The following is a 23,806-nucleotide window of genomic DNA, read 5'->3' as shown; positions in this document are numbered from 1 at the left end:
TAAATACTGTTTGTTGACCTATATTCAGCCTAGAACCCAGCAAGAACTGGATGAAAGGACCTTTTCACAATGAACTGCCTAACATTCCCTATTAGATCTAAGTATTAGAATAAAGAAACACCATTGCTTTAGATGATGTTTCCTAAATCTGAGATGTAATTTTAGCTCTACCATGGAATGAAGACCAGAATATTGAACAAGAAGAGACAATTGTGAAACTGGACAGCTTTATAGCTATCATTAAATTTGATCTTCACACATGGTCTTAAAATACTTTTTTTAAGTATTGAGAACTACAGAATCTCACACGTTCATTTCCAAATTATATAGAAAGTAAGATATTTCAAAGCCAAATACAAATTATTTCTTGGATGACTGATTAGTCTACTATTGCTCTTTCTATATAACAAGAGCAATACTATATTGAAAGTCCACCTAGGAAGTGTGGCTATTGCTTACAAGATAATAAAACATTCTAGGACAGTCCCTTACTTAAAAACTATAATTCTTTTATCTAATTAAAGATATCAAGTTTCTCTTATAAGGTTTCATTTAACAGGTTTTTACTGAGTTCAACATATGTAAATGAATAAGACAAGACTAAGTAATACAGGAATACAAAACATTACAGTTTTTATTCCTATTAAAGTAGAAATCCCTCTTGAAGAAGTAATATCTTAAGCGGCTATCAGCCATCTATACTTTGGCTCCAATGAGTCTTCTTAAGAGTGTCCAATGAATTAAAGAAACCAAACTAAGAGCTTCAAGTTTCCTAAGGCTAATGAACAATATCTTAAAACTGGTTAGCCATTCAATCATTAAAACAAAAAAACTGTTGAGGAATGGAGGGAGACTTAATCATAGGACTTTCTTTTTTTTTTTTTTTTTCACTTTTTAAAAATTTTTATCTTTTTATTATATCCAAAGTAGAATCTGTAACTTTTGAAGAAGGTGAGTTTATTTTAAAATAAGAAATCTGCCCAGAATATTTTGCAGTCTAGGAAGTATTCTGAGACTAAAAGTATTCTAAGACTGAATTAATTTTAAACTGTACTTAAAACAATCTACAGAGAGAAAATAATGAAAAAAATGTGCTAAGATGCTTTTCTCAATTTAAATTTAATGGTACTTTGTAACACCACAAATGCCTAATAATTTTGAAATGCAAAACATAAGCTAAATTAAGATGTTTTCAATAAATCCAACAGAACAGCTAAAAGCCATCCAACAAAACATGAATTATGCTCTCCCTGAAAACAAAATTCTGAATGTAGGTGAAACTATTGATAGTTTAAGATAGAAAAAGTTATCTTAAAAAGTCTAGCAAATGGTAAAAGCACCCATGGATCACTATCAGTTTCTATGGTGATTTAATTACCTAAGCCCAGTGATGATTTTCACCAAGAAAATCACTTGCAAGGGAATATACTTTTTAACTCAGAAAATACATGTAGGTCTACAACGAAAGTTCTATATCAATGATTTTAAGAGCAATGGAAAGCTTGAGGTCATCTACTTTGAATTTTAAAGAAGAATGAGGTCTTTATCCTAGATGATCAACTGAGGGTATACACCTAGTCTAAATGGATAAGTCACCACTGTCATTAACGGAAGTAGTGTTAAAAACAGCGATTAGCAACATAGACTTCAGATTCGACTGCCTGGTTTGAATGCCAGTGCTTACTCTTACTAACTATGTAACCTTGGGGAAGTTATTTTATTACATTCATGCCTGTTCTATTCCCTCATCTCTATAATAAGAACATAACAGTATGCACCTCATAGGGTTGTGAACATAAAACGAATTATATTTAAAAGCTCTTAGGACCTTGACACTTTGTAAATATTCAGTAAATGTTTGTTATCATCATTATTCACTGAATCCTACTAGATACAGATCACTATACCTAAGTAATATGGAAAGATTCAAAGAAACATTTCTACCCTAGAGAACATTATAAATTAAGTAGAGGGAGAAAAAAAAAATCATACATATATTTTAAACTATAAAAACAAAAAAGATATTTGTATCAAGATAAGGGAGAGTCCTAAGTTCACATATCTTAGTATTTAACTTTTCTACCACTTCCTTAGATAACAGAATCCTAAGCAAATTCTGAAAGGACAAAAAAAAAGAGTTTGTTTGGTTCCACTTCTGGCCAAGTGAAATACTGTTATAAGAGCAAAAATTTTTAATCTTAGTATTTTCTAAACTCAGTATTCCATTTCCTGAAGGCACTTTATATTTGCACAACCAAACCCATAAATTAAGATCCCCTATTCTGCCAATATCATAACTATAGGAACTACTTGTATTTTTCAGCACTTCTTAAAAAACACAATGGAACCCAAAATATAGATGAATTATTACCATTAAAGCATTTATACCTATCTTTATATCTCAAAATTATGTTCACTTAGATTTCTGTGATGAAATGTCAAATAATTCATTGATGATTACTATATTTATTTGAAAGGAAATACATGGAAACACATTTCATGAACGAAGTCATTCTTCCAGGATATCCACAGCAACACAGACTATGTCAAATTGTTGCTATTACTCAGAAATAAAAAGAGAAGAGCTCTGAGGCATTCACATCCATTATACTCTAGATGTCTAAGGTTATCTCATTAAGGTCTAAGAACATTTTAATAAGAAAGAGCAGGCTTAAGAGAAAACTGAAGCAGAATACCCACTATTAAATAATGTGTTCCAATAATCTTAAATATACCTAATATATTTATTCTTGGAACTACTTAATAATTCTATGCTGTAACTTTCTGATTTAAATCAAAGGAATGGCTAAGATGGATTTGTATCTATAACATGTTCAAAAATTAGGAAAGGATACTTACTTTTGAAGCGACTTAGTAATAGGAATCATACTTTCCTTCCATTGTAACTTGGAAAATTCATCTTCTGAAACCTATTAAAAATATCAAATACAATAAAACACTGAAAATAGTATATAATTATAAATATGCTATTTAACATGTGATTAAGAACATTAAATACACTTCCTGCATTTCCAAAGAATTCTAGTAAATAATTTATATAAAGCATCAATATTTTTATATTTTCTTTATTCTAAAAATACTATCACTTCTACTTTCAATTGGCCTAAAATAAGTTTCTAAATTTATGTCCATTAAAAATGAAATTTTGGCTTGAAATCTGTGACTTTAATGAGTATGTTTCATTGATGTTTAAAAGGGGAGAGAAAAGAAGGATGGATTACACTCTACAAGTTAATGATCATTAGAATGCTATATTATGGTCATTAAAATGAAAGGAGAAAAATTAAATACAACTCAAAATAAGTAGTTCTCAAGAACTGATCCACTCTTTAAAAAATTATTTTTGTAACATATGTACAATTCAATTTTTTTTTCTTTTAACCACTTTCAAGTATACAGTTCAGTGGTATTAATTACATTCACAAAGTTGTGTTATCACCACCATCCATTACTGAATTTATCACCCCCCAAAAAAAATCTGTACCCATTAAGCAATAAAACTCCTTATTCCTTCCTCCTTGCTCCATCTCTATGAATTTGCATATTCTAGCTATTTCATCTGAGTGGAATCACACAAAGTTTGTCTTTTTCTGTCCAGCTTATTTCACTCAAAATAATGTCTTCAAGGTTCATCCACACTGTAACATGTACCAGAACTTTATTCCTTTTAATGGCTGAATAATATTCTATTGTACAGATATACCACTTTTGTTTATCCATTCATCCGCTGAGAGACACATGGGTTACTTCCACCTTTTGGCTACTGTGAATAATGCTACAAAGAACAATGGTGTATAAATATATTTGAGTTCCCATTTTCAATTATTTTAAGTACATACCTTGAAATGGAATTACTGGGTGATAGGTTACTTCTGTTTTCCATAGTGACTGCACCATTTTACATTCCCACCAATAATATATTCCCACCAATTTCTCCACATCCTTGTTATTTTCTGTTTTTAACAAGGTATTCCAGAGGTGTGAAGTGATATATCATGGTTTTGATTTGCATTTTTCTGAAAACTAATAATGTTGAAATGCTTTTCATGTACTTATTGGCCATTTGTATGTTCTTTGGAGAAAAGTCTATTTAAGTCCTTTGCCTATTTTTAATTGGATTGTTTGTTTTCTTGTTGTTGATTTACAGCAATTCTTTATATGTCCGAGGTATTAACCATTATAAGATATATGACATGCAACTATTTTCTTCCTTTCTGTAGGCTGGCTTTTTACTTTCTTCATAATGTGCCCTTTGACGTTCAAAGTTTTTAAATTTGAAGTTTATTTTGTCTCTATTTACTGTTGTTAATTTGTGCAAATAGTGTCATATCTTTGCCAAATCCCAAGGTCATGCAGGTTGTTTTTTCCCAAGAGTTTTATGGTTTCACTGCTTATGTAGGGTCCCTGATACATTTTGAGTTAATTTTCGTGTATGTTGTATGCTAGCAATCCATTCATTTTTAGTAAAAGCTGAATTTCATAAAGTTCTATGGAATAACAATAACAAAACAATGACAGTACAAACAGCTATCATTCACTGAGTATTTACCAGGTGCCAAGCATAAGTACTTTATATAGTTTGTTTCAATTTATCCTTTCAATAACTTCGTTTTACAGAAGAGGAAACAAAAACTCAAACAGATTAAGTCATTTTTCCAAATACTCCACTAGCTGGCAAGTGATAGAATTAGAAACCACAATTAGAATTGAGAGACTAGAACTCTATACTATATATTATTCTGAAGAAAATGCAATACCTACAGAATAGAAGCCCAAAACAGAAACATTTTTAAATTCCTAGGTAACACACAAATTAAAATAAAATGGTCTTGTAGGGCCTCCAAGAAGATGGCAGATTAGAAAGACATGGGACTCTCTTCTCTCCCAGAAAAATAGCTAGAGCATGGCAGAAACAGCCTGGAAAAATATGTTCTAGGGTTTAGAACATCAGGGGAAGGCTGGACACCACCCAGAAGAGAGGAGAACAGGAAAAAAAGTCTCCACAGACAGACCATGAGTAGAGGCTGCAACAGCAGCCACCGGTGCCCTTCCCCTACCGTACCAGCAGTCAGCTTCAAATTCTCTGACCTAGGGCCAGCCATCACAGACAGAGGGGGCCAGAGGGATCCACCTCCCCAGGAAACAGTAAAGAAAGGGATGCAACCTAAAGCTGATTCAGCTTTTGGGAACAGATTTGGTCTGCTGTGCCCCATGAGCCCTTCCAGGCCAGGAAGGGCCGTGGCATTGTTGGCCCTGGGAGCTAACACAACACTGAAGACCTCTGACCCCCTTAAACACCCTCCCTACTGACCTGGACTGGTTGTTGAGGATGCAGAGGGGAGTGAAATTATTTCTAGACACAGGATTTGAGACAACTAATCAACAAGATTCATACGAATTTCCCAAATCAAATTAATGAGCTGAAAGATAATATGGCATATAGAAGGCATCAAGAAGAAACTGAGCAAGCACAAAGATTTTGAAAACTTGAGTAGAAAAAAAAAGAGATCAAAAAAACATTAGAGGCATACAACAGCAGGCTTGAAATAAAAGAAGAATGGATAAATGACACAGAAGAAAGAATAGCCAGAATTGAAGAGAGAACAGAGACAGAAAAGAATGGAAAAAATTGAGCAGGGGCTCCAGAGAGTTGAATGGTAACATAAAGTGCAACAGCATACATGTCATGGAAGTTCCAGAAGAAGAGAAGGGAAAGAGGGTAGAAGGAGTATGTGAGGAAATAATGGCTGAAAATTTCCCAACTCTCATGAAAAAAATTTATTTATATATCCAAGAATTACAGAATACCCCAATTAGAATAATCCCTAATAGACCTACAATTAAAACATATACTACTAACAGTTACAGTCTGTTTTTCTCATTAGAAACCATGGAGGGAAACGGACTTTGGCCCAGTGGTTAGGGCGTCCGTCTACCACATGGGAGGTCCGCGGTTCAAACCCTGGGCCTCCTTGACCCATGTGGAGCTGGCCCATGCGCAGTGCTGATGCGCACAAGGAGCGCCACGCCCCGCAGGGTTGTCCCCCGCGTAGGGGAGCCCCACGCGCAAGGAGTGCACCCATAAGGAGAGCCCCCCAGCGCGAAGGAGGGAGCAGCCTGCCGAGGAATGGTGCCGCCCACACTTCCTGTGCCGCTGAAAGAAAAAGTCAGGAGAGAGGCTTGGAGGAGAGTATAGAAGGCAAGAATAGCAGAAAGGATAACCAAAAGCATAGAAATACAGATGAATATAAGACATGACATATGAAAACCAATGAATAAAATGGTGGAAATAAATAATACATTTAGAGTAATACAATTGAGTGTGAACGGATTAAACTCCCTTTATTAGCCAGGGTTCTTTAGGGAAACAGAATCAACAGGAAATATCTGTAAATAGTATGAGACTTTATAAAATTCTCTCACATGACTGTGGAGAGGCACAAATCCAAACTACACAGGCAGGCTGCAAACCAGGGGCTCCGAGGAAGGTCCTTGATGAATTCCTAGGAGATGTTGGCTGTCCAAAGTCAGCAATTCTCTCTGAATGCTGAAATCGCTTCCCCTTTTAAGGAATTCAACTGATTGGGTAAAACATCACTCATTGCTGTCAGCAAACTCCTTGGTTGAGTATGTATGAAATTATCTATCTATACAATCAACTCACTGATGTCCTTTATTATAAGTAATCCAGTGCTTGCTTGACCAAACAACTGGGCACAATTACATGGCCAACTGACATGTTAACCTAACCATCATACTCCCCAATCAAAAGATGTAAGCGGACAGAATGGATTTTGAAAAATGAACTATCCTTGTGTAGCCTACAAGAGACTCACCTTAGACCCAAGGTTACAAACCAGCTGAAAGTAAAAAGTTGGGAAAAAAATATTGCATGCAAACAGTAACCAAAAAAGAGAAAAGACAGCTATACTAATATCAGAAAAAACAGACTATAAATGCAAAAAAGTTAAGGGATACAGAAGGTCCTTACAGACTAATAAAAGGGACAATCCAGTAAAAAGAAGTAACAATCATAAATATCTATGCACCTAACCAGGGAGCCCCAAAATACATGAGGCAAACTCTGGCAAAAGTAAAGGAGAAATACACATCTCTACAATAATAGTTGGAGACTTCAACATACCACTCATATCATTGCCTAGAACAACTAGACAAAAGATCAACAAGGAAACAGAGAACTTGAACAATATAATAAACAAGTTAGACCTAAGAGACATATACAAGAACGATGCATCCCAAATCAGCAGGTTAAACATTCTTCTCAAGTGCTCATGGATCTTCTTCCATGATTGACCACATGTTAGGTCACAAGGCAAGTCTCAATAAATATAAAAAGAATGATATTTTTCAAAGCACCCTCTCAGATCATAATGGAATGAAACTGGAAATCAATAATAGAAGGGAAAGGGGAAAACTCACAAATGTATAGAGGCCAAACAACACAGTCCTAAAGTGAGTCAAAGAAGAAACTGCAAGTAAAACTAGTAAATATCTCAAGATGAATGAAAATGAGAATACAACTTATCAAAACTTATGGGACAGAGCAAAGGCAGTGCTGACAGGGAAATTTATAGCCATAAACACCTATATTAAAAAGGAAGAGTTAAAACTATAGGTGTAACAGAACTGGAGAAACCAGAAAAAGAACAGCAAACAATTCCCAAAACAAGCAGAAGGAAAGAAATAATAAAGATCAGAGCAGAGATGCATAAAATTGAGAAAGAAAGAAAAAAAAAAATAGAGAAAATCAATAACAAAAAAAGTGGCTTCTTTGCAAAGATCAATAAAATTGACAAACCTGTAGCTCAACTAACAAAGCATAAAAAAGAAGATGAAGTAAACAAAATCAGGAATGAAAAGGGAGAAAGTTATGACTGACCCCACTGAAATAAAAATGACCATAAGAGGATATCATGAGAAACTGTATGCCAATAAACAAGACAACCCAGATGAAATGCAAAAACCTAGATTGACTCTAAAAGAAATACAGGAACTTAACAAACAAATCACATTTAAAGAGATTGAGTCAGTTATCAAAAATCTCCAACAAAGGAAAGTCCGGATGACTTCACAGATGAATTCTACCAAGAATTTCGAGGGAATTAATACCAATCCTATTTAAACTCTTCAAAAAAAATTGAACAGGAGGGAGAATTACCCAACAAATTTTATGAAGTGAACATCACCCAATATCAAAGCATATCTCCCAACAAAGAAAAGTCCAGATGGTTTCACAGATGAATTCTACCAAGAATTTCGAGAAGAATTAATACCAATCCTGTTTAAACTCTTCCAAAAAATGGAAGAGGAGGGAAAATTACCCAACAAATTTTATGAAGTGAACATCAGCCAGTATCAAAGCAAGATAGGGATACTACAAGGAAAGAAAATTTATAGACCAATCTCTCTAATGAACCTAGATGCAAAAATTCTCAATAAAATAATTGCAAATAGAATCCAACAGCATATAAAAACTGTTATATATCCATGATCAAGTGGATTTTATTACTGGTATGCAATGGTAGTTCAACGTAAAATCAATTAACGTAATACACCAGATTAACCAATTAAATGAAAAAAAAAAAATGACCATCTCAATTGAAGCAGAAAAGGCATTCAATAAAATCCAGCATCCTTTCTTAATCAAAGCACTTTAGAAGAAAGGAATAAAGGGGAAATTCCTCAAATGATAAAGGCCATATGGGAAAAACCCACAGCCAGCAGCATACTCAACAGGGAAAGGTTGAAAGCTTTCCCTCTAAGATCTGGAACAAGATAAGGATGCCCACTGTTACCACTGTTGTTCAGTACTGTCCTAGAAGTTTTAGCTAGAGCAATTAGAAAAGAAAAGAAAAAAAAAAAAAAAGGCAGCCAAATAGGAAAAGAGGAAGTAAAACTCTCACTATTGGCAGATGACATGATCCTAATTTATACAGAAAATTCTGAAATGTTGGAAACTGAGGCACAGTGGCCGCTCAAGGAGAGAGGTGCTGTCTCCATGGCTACGCTTGCAACCTAAGGAATGCGGTAATTAAGAGTTCCCAGCAAATGGGATGAAGCTGTCAAAGGCTAAAGGAAAAGATGAGCACATACCTTTTGTAGTGAATAGAACACTTAGACTTTGTACCTGAAGAATTTTTTAAATTCCTTAGACTATGGGTAATGCGGATAGTTAATAGGTGTTGCAGCTTGATGACACGTAAGCTATGTGTTTATGCTTAATGACACATAGGCTACTTATGCCTGCTTCTTGTCACGTACACTGGGGTATACAGAGAGCCCTTGTAAACAATAAAGTTGTCTGAGGAGTTTTTATTCGCAGACCCCCTGGATCCCAGCTCTCTCTCATTCTTTCTTTTTCTTTCTTTCACTTTCTTTCATTCCTGATACCCTTCGGGTCCAAATCTCCAACACTGAAATGTCTACAACAAAACCACTTGAGTTCAGCAAGATGGCAGGATACAATCTCGCACACAAAAATCAGTAATCTTTCTGTATTGAACCATTATTGAACAATGTGAGGAGGAAAGGAGAAAAAAAAATTTCAAATTTAATAACAACAAAAAGACTCAGATACCTAGGACTCAATTTAACCAAAGAAGAACAGGACCTATATTCAAAAAACTATTAATATTAACACAGAACAATGCTAAAAGAAATCAAAGAAGACCTAAGCAAATGAAAAGGCATTCTGTGTTCAAAGACTGGAAGACTAAATATTATGAAGATATCAATCCTACACAAACAAACTAGTTTCAATGCAATACCAGTCAAAATTCCAACACCCTACTTTACAGAAATAGAAAAGGCAATTACCAAATTTATTTGGAAAGGAAAGTGTACCTAAATAGCCAGAAGCATTCTAAAAAAGAAAAGCAGTGTGGGAGGATTTACCACCTAACCTTGAAACATACTACAAAGCTACAATGGTTAAAACAGCATGGTATTGGCATAAAGAATCACTGATCAGTGGAATTGAATTGAGAGTGCAGAAATAAACCCTCACCTCTACAACCAACAAGTGTTTGACCAACCCACCAAGTCCTTGTTAAAGGGACAAATAAGTCTCTACAACAAATGGTACTGGGAGAACTGGATATCTATAACCAAAAGAATGAAAAAGGACCCTCTTTCCCTATACAAAAATCAACTCAAATTGGATTAAAGAGCAAATATAAAAGCCATGACCGTAAAGTGACTGAAAGAAAATGTAGAGAAACATCTTCAAGATCTTGTGCTAGGTGGTGGTTTCTTGGATCTTACACTCAAAGCATGAGCAACAAAAGGAAAATTAGGCAAATGGGACCTCCTCAAAATTAAACACTTTTGTATCACAAAGGACTTTGTCAAGAGGGTGAAAAGGCAGCTAACTCAACGGGAGAAAATATTTGAAAATCACATATGCAATAAGGGTTTAATATTCATGAAATATAAAGAGATTATACAACTCAACAATAAAAACTAATGACACGATTAAAAACTGGGCAAAAGAATAGACATTTGTCCAAAGAAATGTTCAACATCACTAGCAATTAGGGAAATGCAAATCAAAATTACAATGAGATATCATTTCACACTTATTTAGCTGACCACTATTAAAAAGTCAGAAAACCGTAAAGGTTGGAGAGGGTGTAGAGCAATAGAAACACTTATTCACTGTCGGTGGGAATGCAGAATAGTATGGCCATTGTGGAGGACTGTTTGGCAGTTCCTAAAGAATTTAAATATAGATTTGCCACATGATCCAGAATACCACTACTGATATATACCCAGAAGAACTAAGAGTAGTGACACAAATAGACATCTGCACACTGATATTCATAGCAGCATTATTCATGATTGCCAAAGGATGGAAGCAACCCAGATGTCCATCAACCAATGACTGGATAAACAAACTGTGGTGTATGCACATGACGGAATATTATTTTACAGCTGTAAGAAGAAATTAAGTCATGAAATATATGACAACATAGATGAACCTAGAGGACATTATTTTGAGTGAAGCAAGTCAGCACTGAGGACAAATACTGTATGACTGCATTATTATGAATAAATATATTGTGTAAATTCACAGAGTTAATAACAAGAATATGTGTCGCCTGAAAATAGAATGAGGTTAGAGAATGGAAATCTGAGGGTTTATCTGTACAGAATTTTTTGTTTGTTAATATTTGGAAATGAACAGAAATGGTGAAAGCACAACATAGTATTTGTAACTAGCAGTACTATTATACAGGTATGACAGTGATTGAAAGGGAAAGTCTATGGTCATGTACACGACTAGAAGGAAAGCTGAAAAATGTTTAACATGGACTGTATAGCATAATAAAACCTCATATGAAATCTGAATATAGGTAATATTGCATATACAATTGTTTTTCTTTTGAATTTAACAAATGTACATTAATGTTACAAGATGTTAGTATCAGGCAAAAACAAAACAAACCCATTATGCTAAGTGAAAGAAACCAGACACAAAGTTCTACATATTGTATGATTCCATGTATATAAAATGTAAATATAAATCAATTTATAATGGTGCAATTAGATTAGTGATTATGTAGAGCAGGGGAAGGACAGAGGGATTGAGAGGTGACTGCTAAGGGGTGTGCAGTTTTTCTTTCTGGAATAATGAAATTGTACTAAAATTTTTGGTGAGGAAGAATGCCTAACACTGTGATTATACTAAAAGCCGTTGATTGTACACTTTGGATAGACTGTATGGTATGTGATTATATCTCAATAAAATTGCTTAAAAAAATACAATGGTCAAAATAAAACTTTACATACAGTATGGAAAAGTCTAATGTTGAAAAGGTTTTCTGGGCCTCTCAAATATGACTTCAAGAAGTTGGGCTTACAGCCTAATTTCCTAGGGCTTTAAAAACAAGTCTTAAAATCCTTTCATACTATAGTTATAATACCATCATATCTAAACAAAATGTGTATTTATAATCATAAATTAAACAACGTACTAAATTTCAGTAAGTTATTAAAAAAAAAAGTCATATAACTCTACAACATGTGTAATATGGCATACTTATTTACATGAAACTAGAAGTAGGACTAAAAAAGATGTAGGAAGAAATCTTTACACAAATTCACAGATCTCAATTCACAAATCAAATATGTGCTTACTTGCTTAATCTCTTCTGTTGGTTCTGTGGCTTTATTCTGATTAAAACTTTCCTGAACTGCTTGAAGATTAAATAACATTTGTTTCAGGGCTTCAACAGGACCATGATGTTTGCCTCCAGAAAGGGTACAGGTCTAAAGTTAAAACAGACGATCCCATGGTTACCCTTCTGAACGCAGAATAAAATTTTATTTTTTATTATTTCCCCCAATGTAAAATTAAAAGATACATATTTTAAAAATCCAAACAATACATGTCAATAAAGTATTTTAAAAAATCAGAATTTTATTCACCACCTCCCTAAAACCAGGCCCAAAAAAGTAACTTAAAGGCAATCATTATTCACAGTTTAGCATATAGTCCTTGTTCTTTAAAAATGAATAGCACATGTTTGTATTTGCAACACATTCAATTAATTCATTTTAAATCATAGATTTTCAGAAATGAAAAAATCTTCAGAGAGCATGTACGCCAAAATACCATTTTCAAATGTATAAATGAAACTGGTTATCAGCTAAGCAAGGACAAGAATTTTAAAGATTTTAAAGATTTTTTTCATAGAGAATGTTGGCTTTTCACTTCTCATCAGCCATAATTTCCTTGCTACCTAATTAACACTCTACTCTTAATTATCAGTGATCTTACCTCTGTCCAAAGAAGGTAACAGTATTTAACTATATAAAGGTAATCAGGATTCTTTTAAAAGTATCTGTAAGGGATGTTCTAAAACTCCTTTTTAAATATCTTTTTGGCCTGTTTTTTTCACACCTTTCAAATGAGTTGATGTGTCCTCACAGTTATCAACAAAGTAGCAAAGAGCCCTCTTAAGATGTCTGAAATTACTATAAATTACTTCAGTATAGAGTTTTATATAATTATATATAGTAATTATTTAAACTTCATTTCTAGAGAAGTTGTTAACTAGAACAATGTTAGAAATGTGCTCTCACTGATGAACACATCTAAAGTAAGCAGAATAACTAAAAATACTTTAAAGGCATTCCCCACGTTATCAAATAGGCTATAATAAATAGGGTTTACAATCCAGTCAGGCATCTACTTTTACACCCTTGGAGAGGACAACTAAGGTATTATATCCAAATGATCCTGCATCCAGCCATTAGTTTAGAAGAATTTCTGGTTGCTTGATGCCAACCATACCTGTGTGTCTAGAATCTCTCACATTTGCCTCAAGTAAATTTTTCAGACAAAGTACCTGAAAAAGACAGAAAACTGCAAAAAAGATTTTATAAACTGTTTCATGCCATTCACTAATGAATGTTTGATAAATGTTGTTTATGTGCTAGAATTTGTTCTGAGACTTGTCATTATATCCAGTAATGAATTTCTCTGACTATATATATTTTTTGAATAGATAACTCCCAGAACAACAGGTATGTTTCAAATATTCAAAACATATATAATTTAAGCCAAAAAAAGTAGAACCAACCTAATACATAAAATAACAAATGAAACACCTAATTGTATTACAAATGAAAAACATAAACACTGACGGGTATTGGGAGGAAAATAAACCTTGGAAAACAGTATTTTGATGAGATATTTTAAGTCTAAAGACAGAAAGAACTGTACACAAATAATGTAATCTAGTTAGTACATTTGTTTCTTACAGGGGTTGTGTTAGCAGTTCAGAAACTACTCTATATGTACTAGGGTTGTACAAATAACTAAATAAGAACAAGGCTTCTCAGAGAATTGTTTGCAAAAGGATAGGGACAGAACTTGTAGGAACATGGTATCGGATCAGGCAGATAAGGCTCATCTCTCACAAAGATAACAGAAAAAGAAAAAGCCAAAGGTGCCCAAGGAACCTGCTTTGGAGGTGAGAAGACCAGGGCAGTATTTCGCAACTCCCAGGAGGGTGAGAGACAGAGAGACAAAGAAGTTGAACAAACTGAGTTACTAAACCTTCCGGCCACAGGGAAGGGCTCCCCTCCCCAACCTGGGAGAGTGGAGGTAAAACCTCTGACTCATTGTAGCTGAGAGGACAGGAAAAGGGAGGGGGAGTCAGGGGGCTTTTCTTCAGTGAATTCCACTAGAGGAGCCCACTTTGAATCTCTGGCCAGACAAACAGAGGAAAACAGAGTTTGTTGTTGCACCAACAAACGCCATCTGCTGGCCAGTCTGGAAATTACATGGACAAAAAAGCTTTAAGAGCTCTCTTTACCCCACTCCTGGAAAAAAATCTGCACCCCATTAAGGAGATATTGGCATGATTTTCATAGCTTAAAAGCTGGACAATTTTAAAGACTTGGGATAAGCTGAAACAAATATCAGAGATGTGAAAATAACAATAGGCAAGAGCGAGAAATGGGCTATCAGAGTAAATTCACCAACATATCAGATGCCTAGACATCAGCAAAAACTTACAAGTCATATTAGGAAACAAGATGGGATGGCACAGGCAAAGGAACAAACCAAATATCCTGAAGAGATTCAGGATTTAAGACAATTAATTAGTGGTAATCACAGAACTCTCCTAAATCAATTTCGAGAATTGAAAGAAAATATGACTAAAGAGAAAGAGATAAGGGATATGAAGGAACTGGGTGAGCATAAAGAACAATTTGAAGTCTGCAAAGAAAAGTAACAGACCTTGTGGGAATGAAAAGACAAGATGGATGAGATTAAAAATATGTAAGAGGCACATAAGGGCAGATTAGAATTGTCCAAAAACAGAATTAGTGATTTTGAAGACAGAACATTTGAACTGGAAAAGACAGAGAACAGAAAGAGAAGAGAATGGAAAAAATGGAAAAGGGTTGCAGGGAACTGTATGACAATATGAAACACAAAAACATATGCATTATTGGCATCAAAAAAGTAGAAGAAAATGGAAAAGGGACATAAAGAATATTTGAGGAAATAATGACTGAAAACTTCCCTATCCTTATGAAAGATGTAAATATCAATATCCAAGGACAATGCACCCCAAACAGAATAAACACAAATAGACCTATCCAGAGACACCTACTATTCAGAATGACAAATACCAGAGATAAAGATTCTGAAAGCAACAAGGGAAAAAAAGCAAAGTATCACATACAAGGGAAACTTGATAAGATTACGTGCCTATCTCTCATCAGAAACCATAGAGGAGAGAAGATAGTAAGCTGTATTTTAAGGTATTGAAAGAGAAAACTGCCAGCCAAGAATTCTGTATCCAGTAAAGCTGTCCTTCAAAAATGAAGAGATCAAAGTCTTCACAAACAAAAACTGACAGAATATGATACCAAAAGACAAGAATTACAAGAGATGCTAAAGGGATTGCTACAGCCTGAAAGGAATAAACAAGGGTAAGAAAATTAGAGAAGAATGTAGAAATGAAGACTATTGGAAAGGGTAAAAAGATAGACTATAGCATGATATGACAACAAAAAGACAAAGGTCAAAATGGATGAAATAAGTGATGCCTTTACAGTAATAACATTGAATGTTAACGGCTTGAACTCCCCAATCAAAAAAACACAGACTTATAGAATAATTTCAAAATATGAGCCATCTATATGTTGTGTACACGAGATTCACCTCAGACATAAGGATACAACCAGGTTAAAAGTGAAAAGTTGGAAAAGATATTCCATGCAAAGAATAACCAAAAAAGAGATAGACTAGCAATACTAATATCAGACAAAATAGATTTTAAATGCAAAGCTGTTATAAGGGATGGAGACGATTATGATATATTAATAAAAGCAGCAATTCAACAAGAAGAAATAACTATTCTAAATATTTATGCACCGAAACTGAGTACCCCAAGATACATGAGGCACACACTGGCAAAGCTGAAAGGAGAAATAGATGTCTCTACAGTAATAGTTGGATATTTCAATACACCATTCTCAGTATTGGATAGAACATTGGACAGAGGATAAAGAAAGAAACAAGGAACTTGAATAATAAAATAAATGAAGTAGACCTAACAGACATCTGTAGAGTACTGCACCCCAAAACAGCAGGGTATACATTCTTTTCAAGTGCTTTTGGATCCTTCTCAAAGATAGCCCATATGCTGGGTCACAAGACAAGTCTCAATAAGTTTTAAAAGAATGAAATTACACAAAGCCGTTTTCCTGATCATAACTGAATGAAACTAGAAATCAATAATGGATAGAAAAAGAGAAAATTCATGAATATATAGAGATACAACAGCACTTTTTTAAACAATCAGTGGGTCAAAGAAGAAATTGCAAGAGAATTCAGCAAATATCTCGAGACAAATGAAAATGAGAACACAACATATCAAAACCTATGAGACACCATAAAGACAGTGCTGAGAGGGAAATTTATAGCCCTCAATGTTTATATTAAAAAAGAAAGAGCTAAAATTGAAAATCTAACTCCAAACCAAGCCAAAGGAAAGAAATAAAGATCAGAGCAGAAATAAATGAAATCTAGAGCAAAAAAGAAAAACAACAGAATCAACAAAACCAAAAGTTGATGTGAGAAGATCAACAAAATCAACAAGCCCTTAGCTAGACTGACAAAGAAAAAAAGAGAGAAAACACAAATAAATAATATCAGAAATGAGAGGGAGGACATTGTCAAGAACTCCATAGAAATAAGAGATCTCATAAAGAGAATATTATGAACAACAGTATGCCAAAAAACGAGAAAATGTAGAAGAGCTGGACAAATTCCTGGAAACACATGAAACACCTACGCTGACTTTAGAAGAAAGAGAAAACCTCAACAAACCAGTCACAAACGATGAGATTGAAACAGTCATCAAAAACCTCCCAAAGATGAAAAGCCTGGGACAAGAGAGTTTCACAGGTGAGTTCTACCCATCATTTAAAGATGAACTAATACCAGTCTTGCTCAAGCTCTTCCAAAATAATGAACAGGAAATAATGCTACCAAATTCATTCTATGAAGCCAACATCCCTCTAATACCAAAACCAGATAAAAATACTATGGAAAAAAAAAAATTACAAACCTGTATCTTTAATGAATATTAATGCAAAAATCCTCAACAAAATACTTGCAAACGGAATCCAAAAGTTCATTAAAAGAATTAAACACCATGATCAAGTAGGTTTTGCTCAGGTATGCAAGGATGATTCAACACAAGAAAATCAATTAGTGCAATAAACTACATTGATAAATTGAAGAAGAAAAATCACACGATCCTCTCAATTGATGCAGAAAAGGCATTTGACAAAATACAGCACCCTTTCTTGATAGAAACACTCCAAAACACAGAGATAGAAGGAAGCTTTCTCAATATGACAAAGTGCATATATGAAAAACCTACAGCTAGCATTGTACACAGTGGTCAAAGACCGAAAGCTTTCCTAACGAGATCAGGAACAAGACAAGGATGCCCAATGTCACAATTATTATTCAATATTGTACTAGAAGTTCTAGCTAAATCAATTACGCTAGTCAAAGAAATAAAAGGCACCCAAACAGGAAAGGACAAAGTAAAACTTTCACTATTCAATGATGAGATGATCCTGTATCTAGAAAATCCTGAAAAATCCATAACAAGGTTACTAGAATTAATAGACGAGTTCAGCAAAGTGGTGGGATACAAGATTAATATGCAAAAATCAATTGCGCTTCTATACACTACTGATGTGCAGTCTGAGGAGGAAATCAGAAAAAAATTCCATTTATAATAGCAATTAAAATAATCAAATATTTAGGAATAAACTTAACAAAGTACATAAAGGATCTGTATTTTGAAAACTATGAAGCATTGCTAAAAGTAACCCAAGAAGACTTAAATAAATGGAAGGACTATTCACTGTTCATGGATTAGAAGACTAAATATTGTTAAGATGTCATTTCTACCCAAAGTAATTTACAGATTCAATGCAATTCCATTAAAAATCCAAACAGCCTTTTTTGCAGGAATGTTAAAGCTAATTATCAAATTTATTTGAAAGGGTAAGGTGCCCCAAATAGCAAAAAAATTTTTAAAAGGTTGGAGAATTTTCACTTCCTGACTTTAAAGCATATTACTCAGCTACAGTGGTAAAAACAGCATGATACTGATATAAGGACAGACAAATTGACCAAAGGAACTGAATCAAGAACTCAGAAATTGACCCTCCATCTACAGTCAAGTGAGTTTTGACAAAGCTGGTAAGCCCACCCAGCTGGGCCAGAACACTCTGTTCAACAAATAGCGATGGGAGAACTGGATAGCCATATCCAAAAGAATGATAGAAGCCCCCTATCTCACATCTATACAAAAATTAACTTAAAATGGATCAAGGACTTAAATATAAAAGCAACCATAAAGCTCCTAGAAGAAAATGTAGGAAAATATCTTCAAGATCTTATGGTAGGTGGTAGTTTGTTTCTTAAACCTTACACCCAAAGCACAAGCAACAAAAGAGAAAATAGACAAATAGAACCTCCTCAAAATTAAGCATTTTTGTACCTCAAAGGACTTTGTCAAAAGGGTGAAAAGGCAGCCAACAAAATGGGAGAAAATATTTGGCAATCAGATATCTGATAAGGGTTTAATATTTATGATATATAAGGATATCATACAACTCAACAGTAAAAAGACAAAGTATCCAATTAAAAAATGGGCAAAAGACTTGAAAAGACAACTGTCCAAAAAAGAATTATAAGAAACAAATGAAAAAATGTTCAACATCACTAGTGATTAGGGAAATGCAAATCAAAACTACAATAAGATACCATTTCACACTTATTAGACCGGCTATTAAAAAGTCAGAAAACTGTAAATGTTGGAGAGGATATGGAGATAGAAATGCTTATTCACAGTTAGTGGGATGATAGAATGGGAGAGCCACTGAGGAGGACTGTTTGGCAGTTCCTAAGGGAAGTTGAATATAGATATGCCATGTGACCCAGCAATACCATTACTAGGTATTTTAGTAATGCAGTGACACGATTTGATAAACTGCACACCAATGTACATTTCAACATTATGCATAATAGCCAAAAGATGGAAACAACCCAGGTGTCCATCAACTGATAAACAAATTGTGGAGTATACAAATAATGGAATATTACACAGCCATAAGAAGAAATAAAGTCATGAAGCATGTGACAACATGGATGAACCTGGAGGACATTATGATGAGTGAAGCAAGCCAGACACTAAAGGGCAAATACTGTATGACTGCCCTGTTATGAACTAAATATATTATGTGAATATAAATATATTATGTGAAATAAGAATATATGCAGAATTGCATGTATAAGACCATTTTTCCTTCAAGCTGAACAAATGTTAACAGTATAAAATGTTAATATTAGACAAAAACAAAATTATAGTAAGTGGAGACCGGACACAGAGTATTACATATTGTATGATTTCATTTACATAAAATATAAATACAAATAATTTATAAAAATGAAAGATTAGTAGTTATGTAGGTCTGAGGAAGAAATGCTAAGGGGTGTTGAGTCTTTCTTTTTGGAGCAATGAAAGTATTTTAAAATTTTTGAGATGGTGAATGTACAACACTGTGATTATGCTAAAAGTCACTGATGATTCACTGAATAGAATACCCAGAAACAGCAGTTACGTACAGTGAGGGAAGCACAGAGATTGAGAGGTGAGCAGCTCTCTTGTTTGTATGTACAGTTTTATTATTATTATGAAAATGCTAATATGATTGAAATGATGAATGCACAGCTATGTGATTACAGCAAATACCAGTGATTATACACTTTCAATGAATTGTATGCTTTATTAATATGTATCAATAAAATAGATTAAAAAAAAAAAAGGACAGGGAAATGTCAAAAGGACATAGGAGCCAACCTTAAGGAACTCCTAATGGCCTAAACTGTAACAATATGAGCAAAAAAATAAAAAATGATACTGTATTATAAACCTGAAATAAAATAAAAATCCATGAGTCCATACCGATATAAATAATTAGGGGAGAAGGAACACCTCGCCATTACACAAGAATTTCATTTAATAAATGTAAAATAAATAGAAGATCCAATGGATGGTAAAATTAGTTGACAAAGTTTTGAGGAGAAAGAGGATATTTCCCTAGTCCCAATGTATCTCCCCCAAGATATCTGTGAATTACAAGGGGGAACAGTAACTTTACTAAGATGATACTCAATAGACACCACCTTAAACAAATGTTCGAATTTAACAGTACTAGTGAAAATATTTACTGATATCATGAAACCCCTAACATAAAGCAATGAGACCAGCACAAACATTTGCCAAAAATGCATAGCTTCATTCAAACCATGAGAAAAAAGACAAACCCAAATGGAGGGACTATCTACAAAATAAATGACCAGTTTACTTCAAAAGTGCCAAGGTCATGAAAAACAAGTAAAGACTGAGGAACTACCACAAATTGGAGGAGATTAAGGAGACTAAATGCAAAGCTGGATCCCGGATTGGATCCTGAAGAGGACATTGGTAGAAAAACTGATAAAATTAGAATAAGACCATAGTTTAGTCAACAGTACTGTTGTCAAGGTTAAATCCCTGGTTTGATAATATACTATGGTTATAAAGGACTGCAGCATTAAGGAAAACCAGGAAAAGGATAACTGGGAATTTGCCTTATTTTTGCAACACTCATCTAAAATTATTTCAAAATAAAAAGTAGAAAATAGCAACAAAACCACCCTGCTAGTGAAATCGTACTTTGGGGACTTGGAGGAGGGGTGAATTGGTTAGTATGTTAATAGTCTTCCATCTCAAACTTAAAATTCTGAAACAGAATTCTAGATCTCTTGATCCCTCATCTATCCCAAACCTGTTCCTCCACCAGTGTTTTTTTTTTTTTTTGAAAATACTGTTTTTTTAAAAAGATACTTAGATTACATAAATGTTACATAAAAAATATAGGGGATTTCCATTTGCCCCACTCCCTACCTCTCTTCCCACATTAACAACATATTTCATTAGTATGGTACACTAGTTACATATGATGAACACATTTTGGACCATTGCCACTAAGCAGGGATTATAGTTTACATTGTAGTTTATACTCTCTCCCATGAAATTTTATAAGTTGTGATGAGATATATGATGTCCTGTATCTGTCATTACAATGTCACTCAGGTCAATTCCCAAGTCCTGAAAATGACTCCATATTACACCTGTTTTTCCCTCTCCCTTCCCTCAGAACCTCCAGCAGCCAATGCCTCCACATCAATGATAAAAGTTCTTCCTTTCTAGAATCACAATAAGTCTATAGGTAAAAAATACCGGTGGAATGAAAGGAGGACTAGAGTAGACTTACCAGTATTCCACCAGTGTTCTTTACCTAAGTCCTCTAGTTAGTTAGCTCAGAAATCTTAGATTTATCCTTCAAATCTTCTCTATCTTGTTCCTATAAGATCTACCTTAAAAATTCACCCCAAATCTAACTACTTTTGAACACTTACAATGCACCCACCCTAATCTAAGACACTACCATCTTTCTAATGAAATACACAATACCCTCATAAGTGGGCTCCCTGCTCTTTCTCCAGCCCCTCTTAAGTCTAAGCTCCACACAGTTGCCATTTATATTTGAAATATAAATGATTTCATTCCCCTACTCAAAATTCTCCAACCACCTCTCATCCCAGAATAAAATCTAACATTTTCTTCCATAGTTTACAAACCCCCTATGATCTAGCTCTTGGCTACTCTCCAATCTTTTTACCATTCACTCTATTGCTAAGTGTTACAGAGCAGTACTGACTGGACTCCAATATTCCTTGAACATACAAACGCACTCCTACTTTATGGCTACTGCATTTACTACTGACCTTTACCTGAAAGCCATCCCCCATGGATGCCTGGCTTGTTCATCATTTTAGGTTTCTACTCAACTACCATCTCATTAGAGAGGCCTTCCCTGAACAACTTTTCTAAAATTTCACCCAAGTGACTTTTTCTTAACACTTCCCCCAGAAAAAACTCTGTAATGACAAATCACGTTCTCTGTTGAATTCAATACAAGACACCTCTATTTTAGAATACTAAAATAACATCAGAAATTCTGGCTTTGTGGATGTGTATTGGGGAGGATAGAATATAGGCAATTTGTTTTGTTTAAAAATATCTAAATAACTTAGAAATTAATAATTGTGGATTAGTCATAAACCTTCTTTCAAAAGCTAAAAAGAGAGGACAACCAGCAAGATGTAGGCAGAGTAAGGAGGTACTAGAATCAGCTCCTGCTATAGGGCAGTTGGTAAACACCCAGAGCTATCTGGAGTTAGCTGAAGCACCTGTTTGGGGGCTCCAGAAGGCCAAAGAGCATCCTGCAGCATACTTGAAGGAATGGAAGGAGGAGACTACTCATCTGCAGAGAAAGCTAGTAAGCAGAGCACTCAGCACCACGGAGACTGGTTCTCATCCTCCACTGGAGGCACAACTCGGAAGAAGTTCTGCGGCTGGAATTGAAAGCTCCACTTCCCATAAACGGGGGGGTGAGGGGGAAACGGGACGGTTGGGCACCAATTTCAACTACTGATGAGAAAATTCAGCAGGCTAAAGTATCCTGAGAACAGCCAAAGTTTGAGCCTGGCCAAGTCAGAAAGAGGCCGGTAGCCAAAATCTGAACTCCATGCCAGGCACAAGGGGAAGCATGGTGGACTGAAAATCAGGTGCTGGTGGGGTCCGGCTTCTTTCCATCAGGGTCAGATTGCAGCTCTAGCCATGCCCCAGCCCCACCTCTTACAGGGAGAAAGCTGGGGGAACCTGCACCAGCCTCTCTGGGAAATTACCAGCCAAGTCGCAGAGGCCGATGATAATCCTACTCTGGAAGCACAAGCCACCTCATGAGCTAGTCTGTGGCTGGAATTGGAAACTCCATTTCCCAAAAACAGGGGAGGAGGAGACGGCTGGCTGCCAATTTCGGCTACTGATTGGTAGAGTAGGTGGCTAAGATATAACCCTGGGAACAGCTGGGATGTGAATCTGCCCAAGTAGTAATCCAGATGCCAAGACACCAACAAAAAATTACAATCCACACCAAGAAACCTGAAGATATGGCCCAGTTAAAGGCACAAGATAAGCCTCCAGATGACATAAAGGAGCTGAGACAACTAATCGTAGATGTTCAAACAAATCTCCTTAATAAATTCAATGAGATGGCTAAAGAGATTAAGGATATATTAAGAAGACACTGGAGGAGCAACAAAGAAGAATTTGAAAGCATACATAGAAAAATAATAACAGATCTTATGGGAATGAAAGGTGCAATAAATGAAATTTTAAAAACATTGGGATCATACAATAGCAGACTTGAGGAGGGAGAAGAAAGGATTGGTGAGCTTGAAGAAATGAACATACAAAAGAACAGATGAAGAAAAGAATGGAAAAAATTGAACAAGGTCTCAGGAAACTAAATGACAGTAAAAGGTATAAAAACATGTGTCATGGGTGTCCCAGAGAAGGGAAAAGGGACAGAAGGAATATTTAAAGAAATAATGGTAGAAAGCTTCCCAACCTTGTTGAAAGAAATAGATATCCATGTCCAAGAAGCACAACATACTCCCATCTGAAAAAATCCAAATAGACCAACTCCAAGACACCTATTCATCTGAATTTCAAATGCCAAAGACAAAAAAGACAATTCTGAGAAAACAAGAAAAAAAGCAATACATAACATATAAGGGATACTCAATAAGATTAAGTGC

At 34.8% G+C, this 23,806-nt stretch overlaps 1 protein-coding gene across 4 annotated transcripts in view; it reads right to left on the bottom strand.

Moving 5' to 3' along the window:
- Nucleotides 1-23,806, bottom strand: part of C16H18orf54 (chromosome 16 C18orf54 homolog) — a 39,459-nt gene that overhangs the window by 5,481 nt on the left and 10,172 nt on the right. For all 4 annotated transcript variants that reach the window (XM_058277756.2, XM_058277755.2, XM_012525671.4 and 1 more), the window contains exons 6-7: nt 12,181-12,312; nt 2,860-2,930 (exon numbers count right to left, since the gene is read on the bottom strand). In XM_058277756.2, the coding sequence (XP_058133739.1) occupies nt 2,860-2,930; nt 12,181-12,312 (203 nt within the window). The remainder of the gene's footprint in view (nt 1-2,859; nt 2,931-12,180; nt 12,313-23,806) is intronic.

This window comes from Dasypus novemcinctus, chromosome 16 (assembly GCF_030445035.2).
Source record: "Dasypus novemcinctus isolate mDasNov1 chromosome 16, mDasNov1.1.hap2, whole genome shotgun sequence".
NCBI classification, from domain to species: Eukaryota; Metazoa; Chordata; class Mammalia; order Cingulata; family Dasypodidae; genus Dasypus; species Dasypus novemcinctus.
The sequence above is the reverse complement of the archived record's forward strand: the minus strand, read 5'-3'. Positions and strand labels throughout refer to the sequence as shown.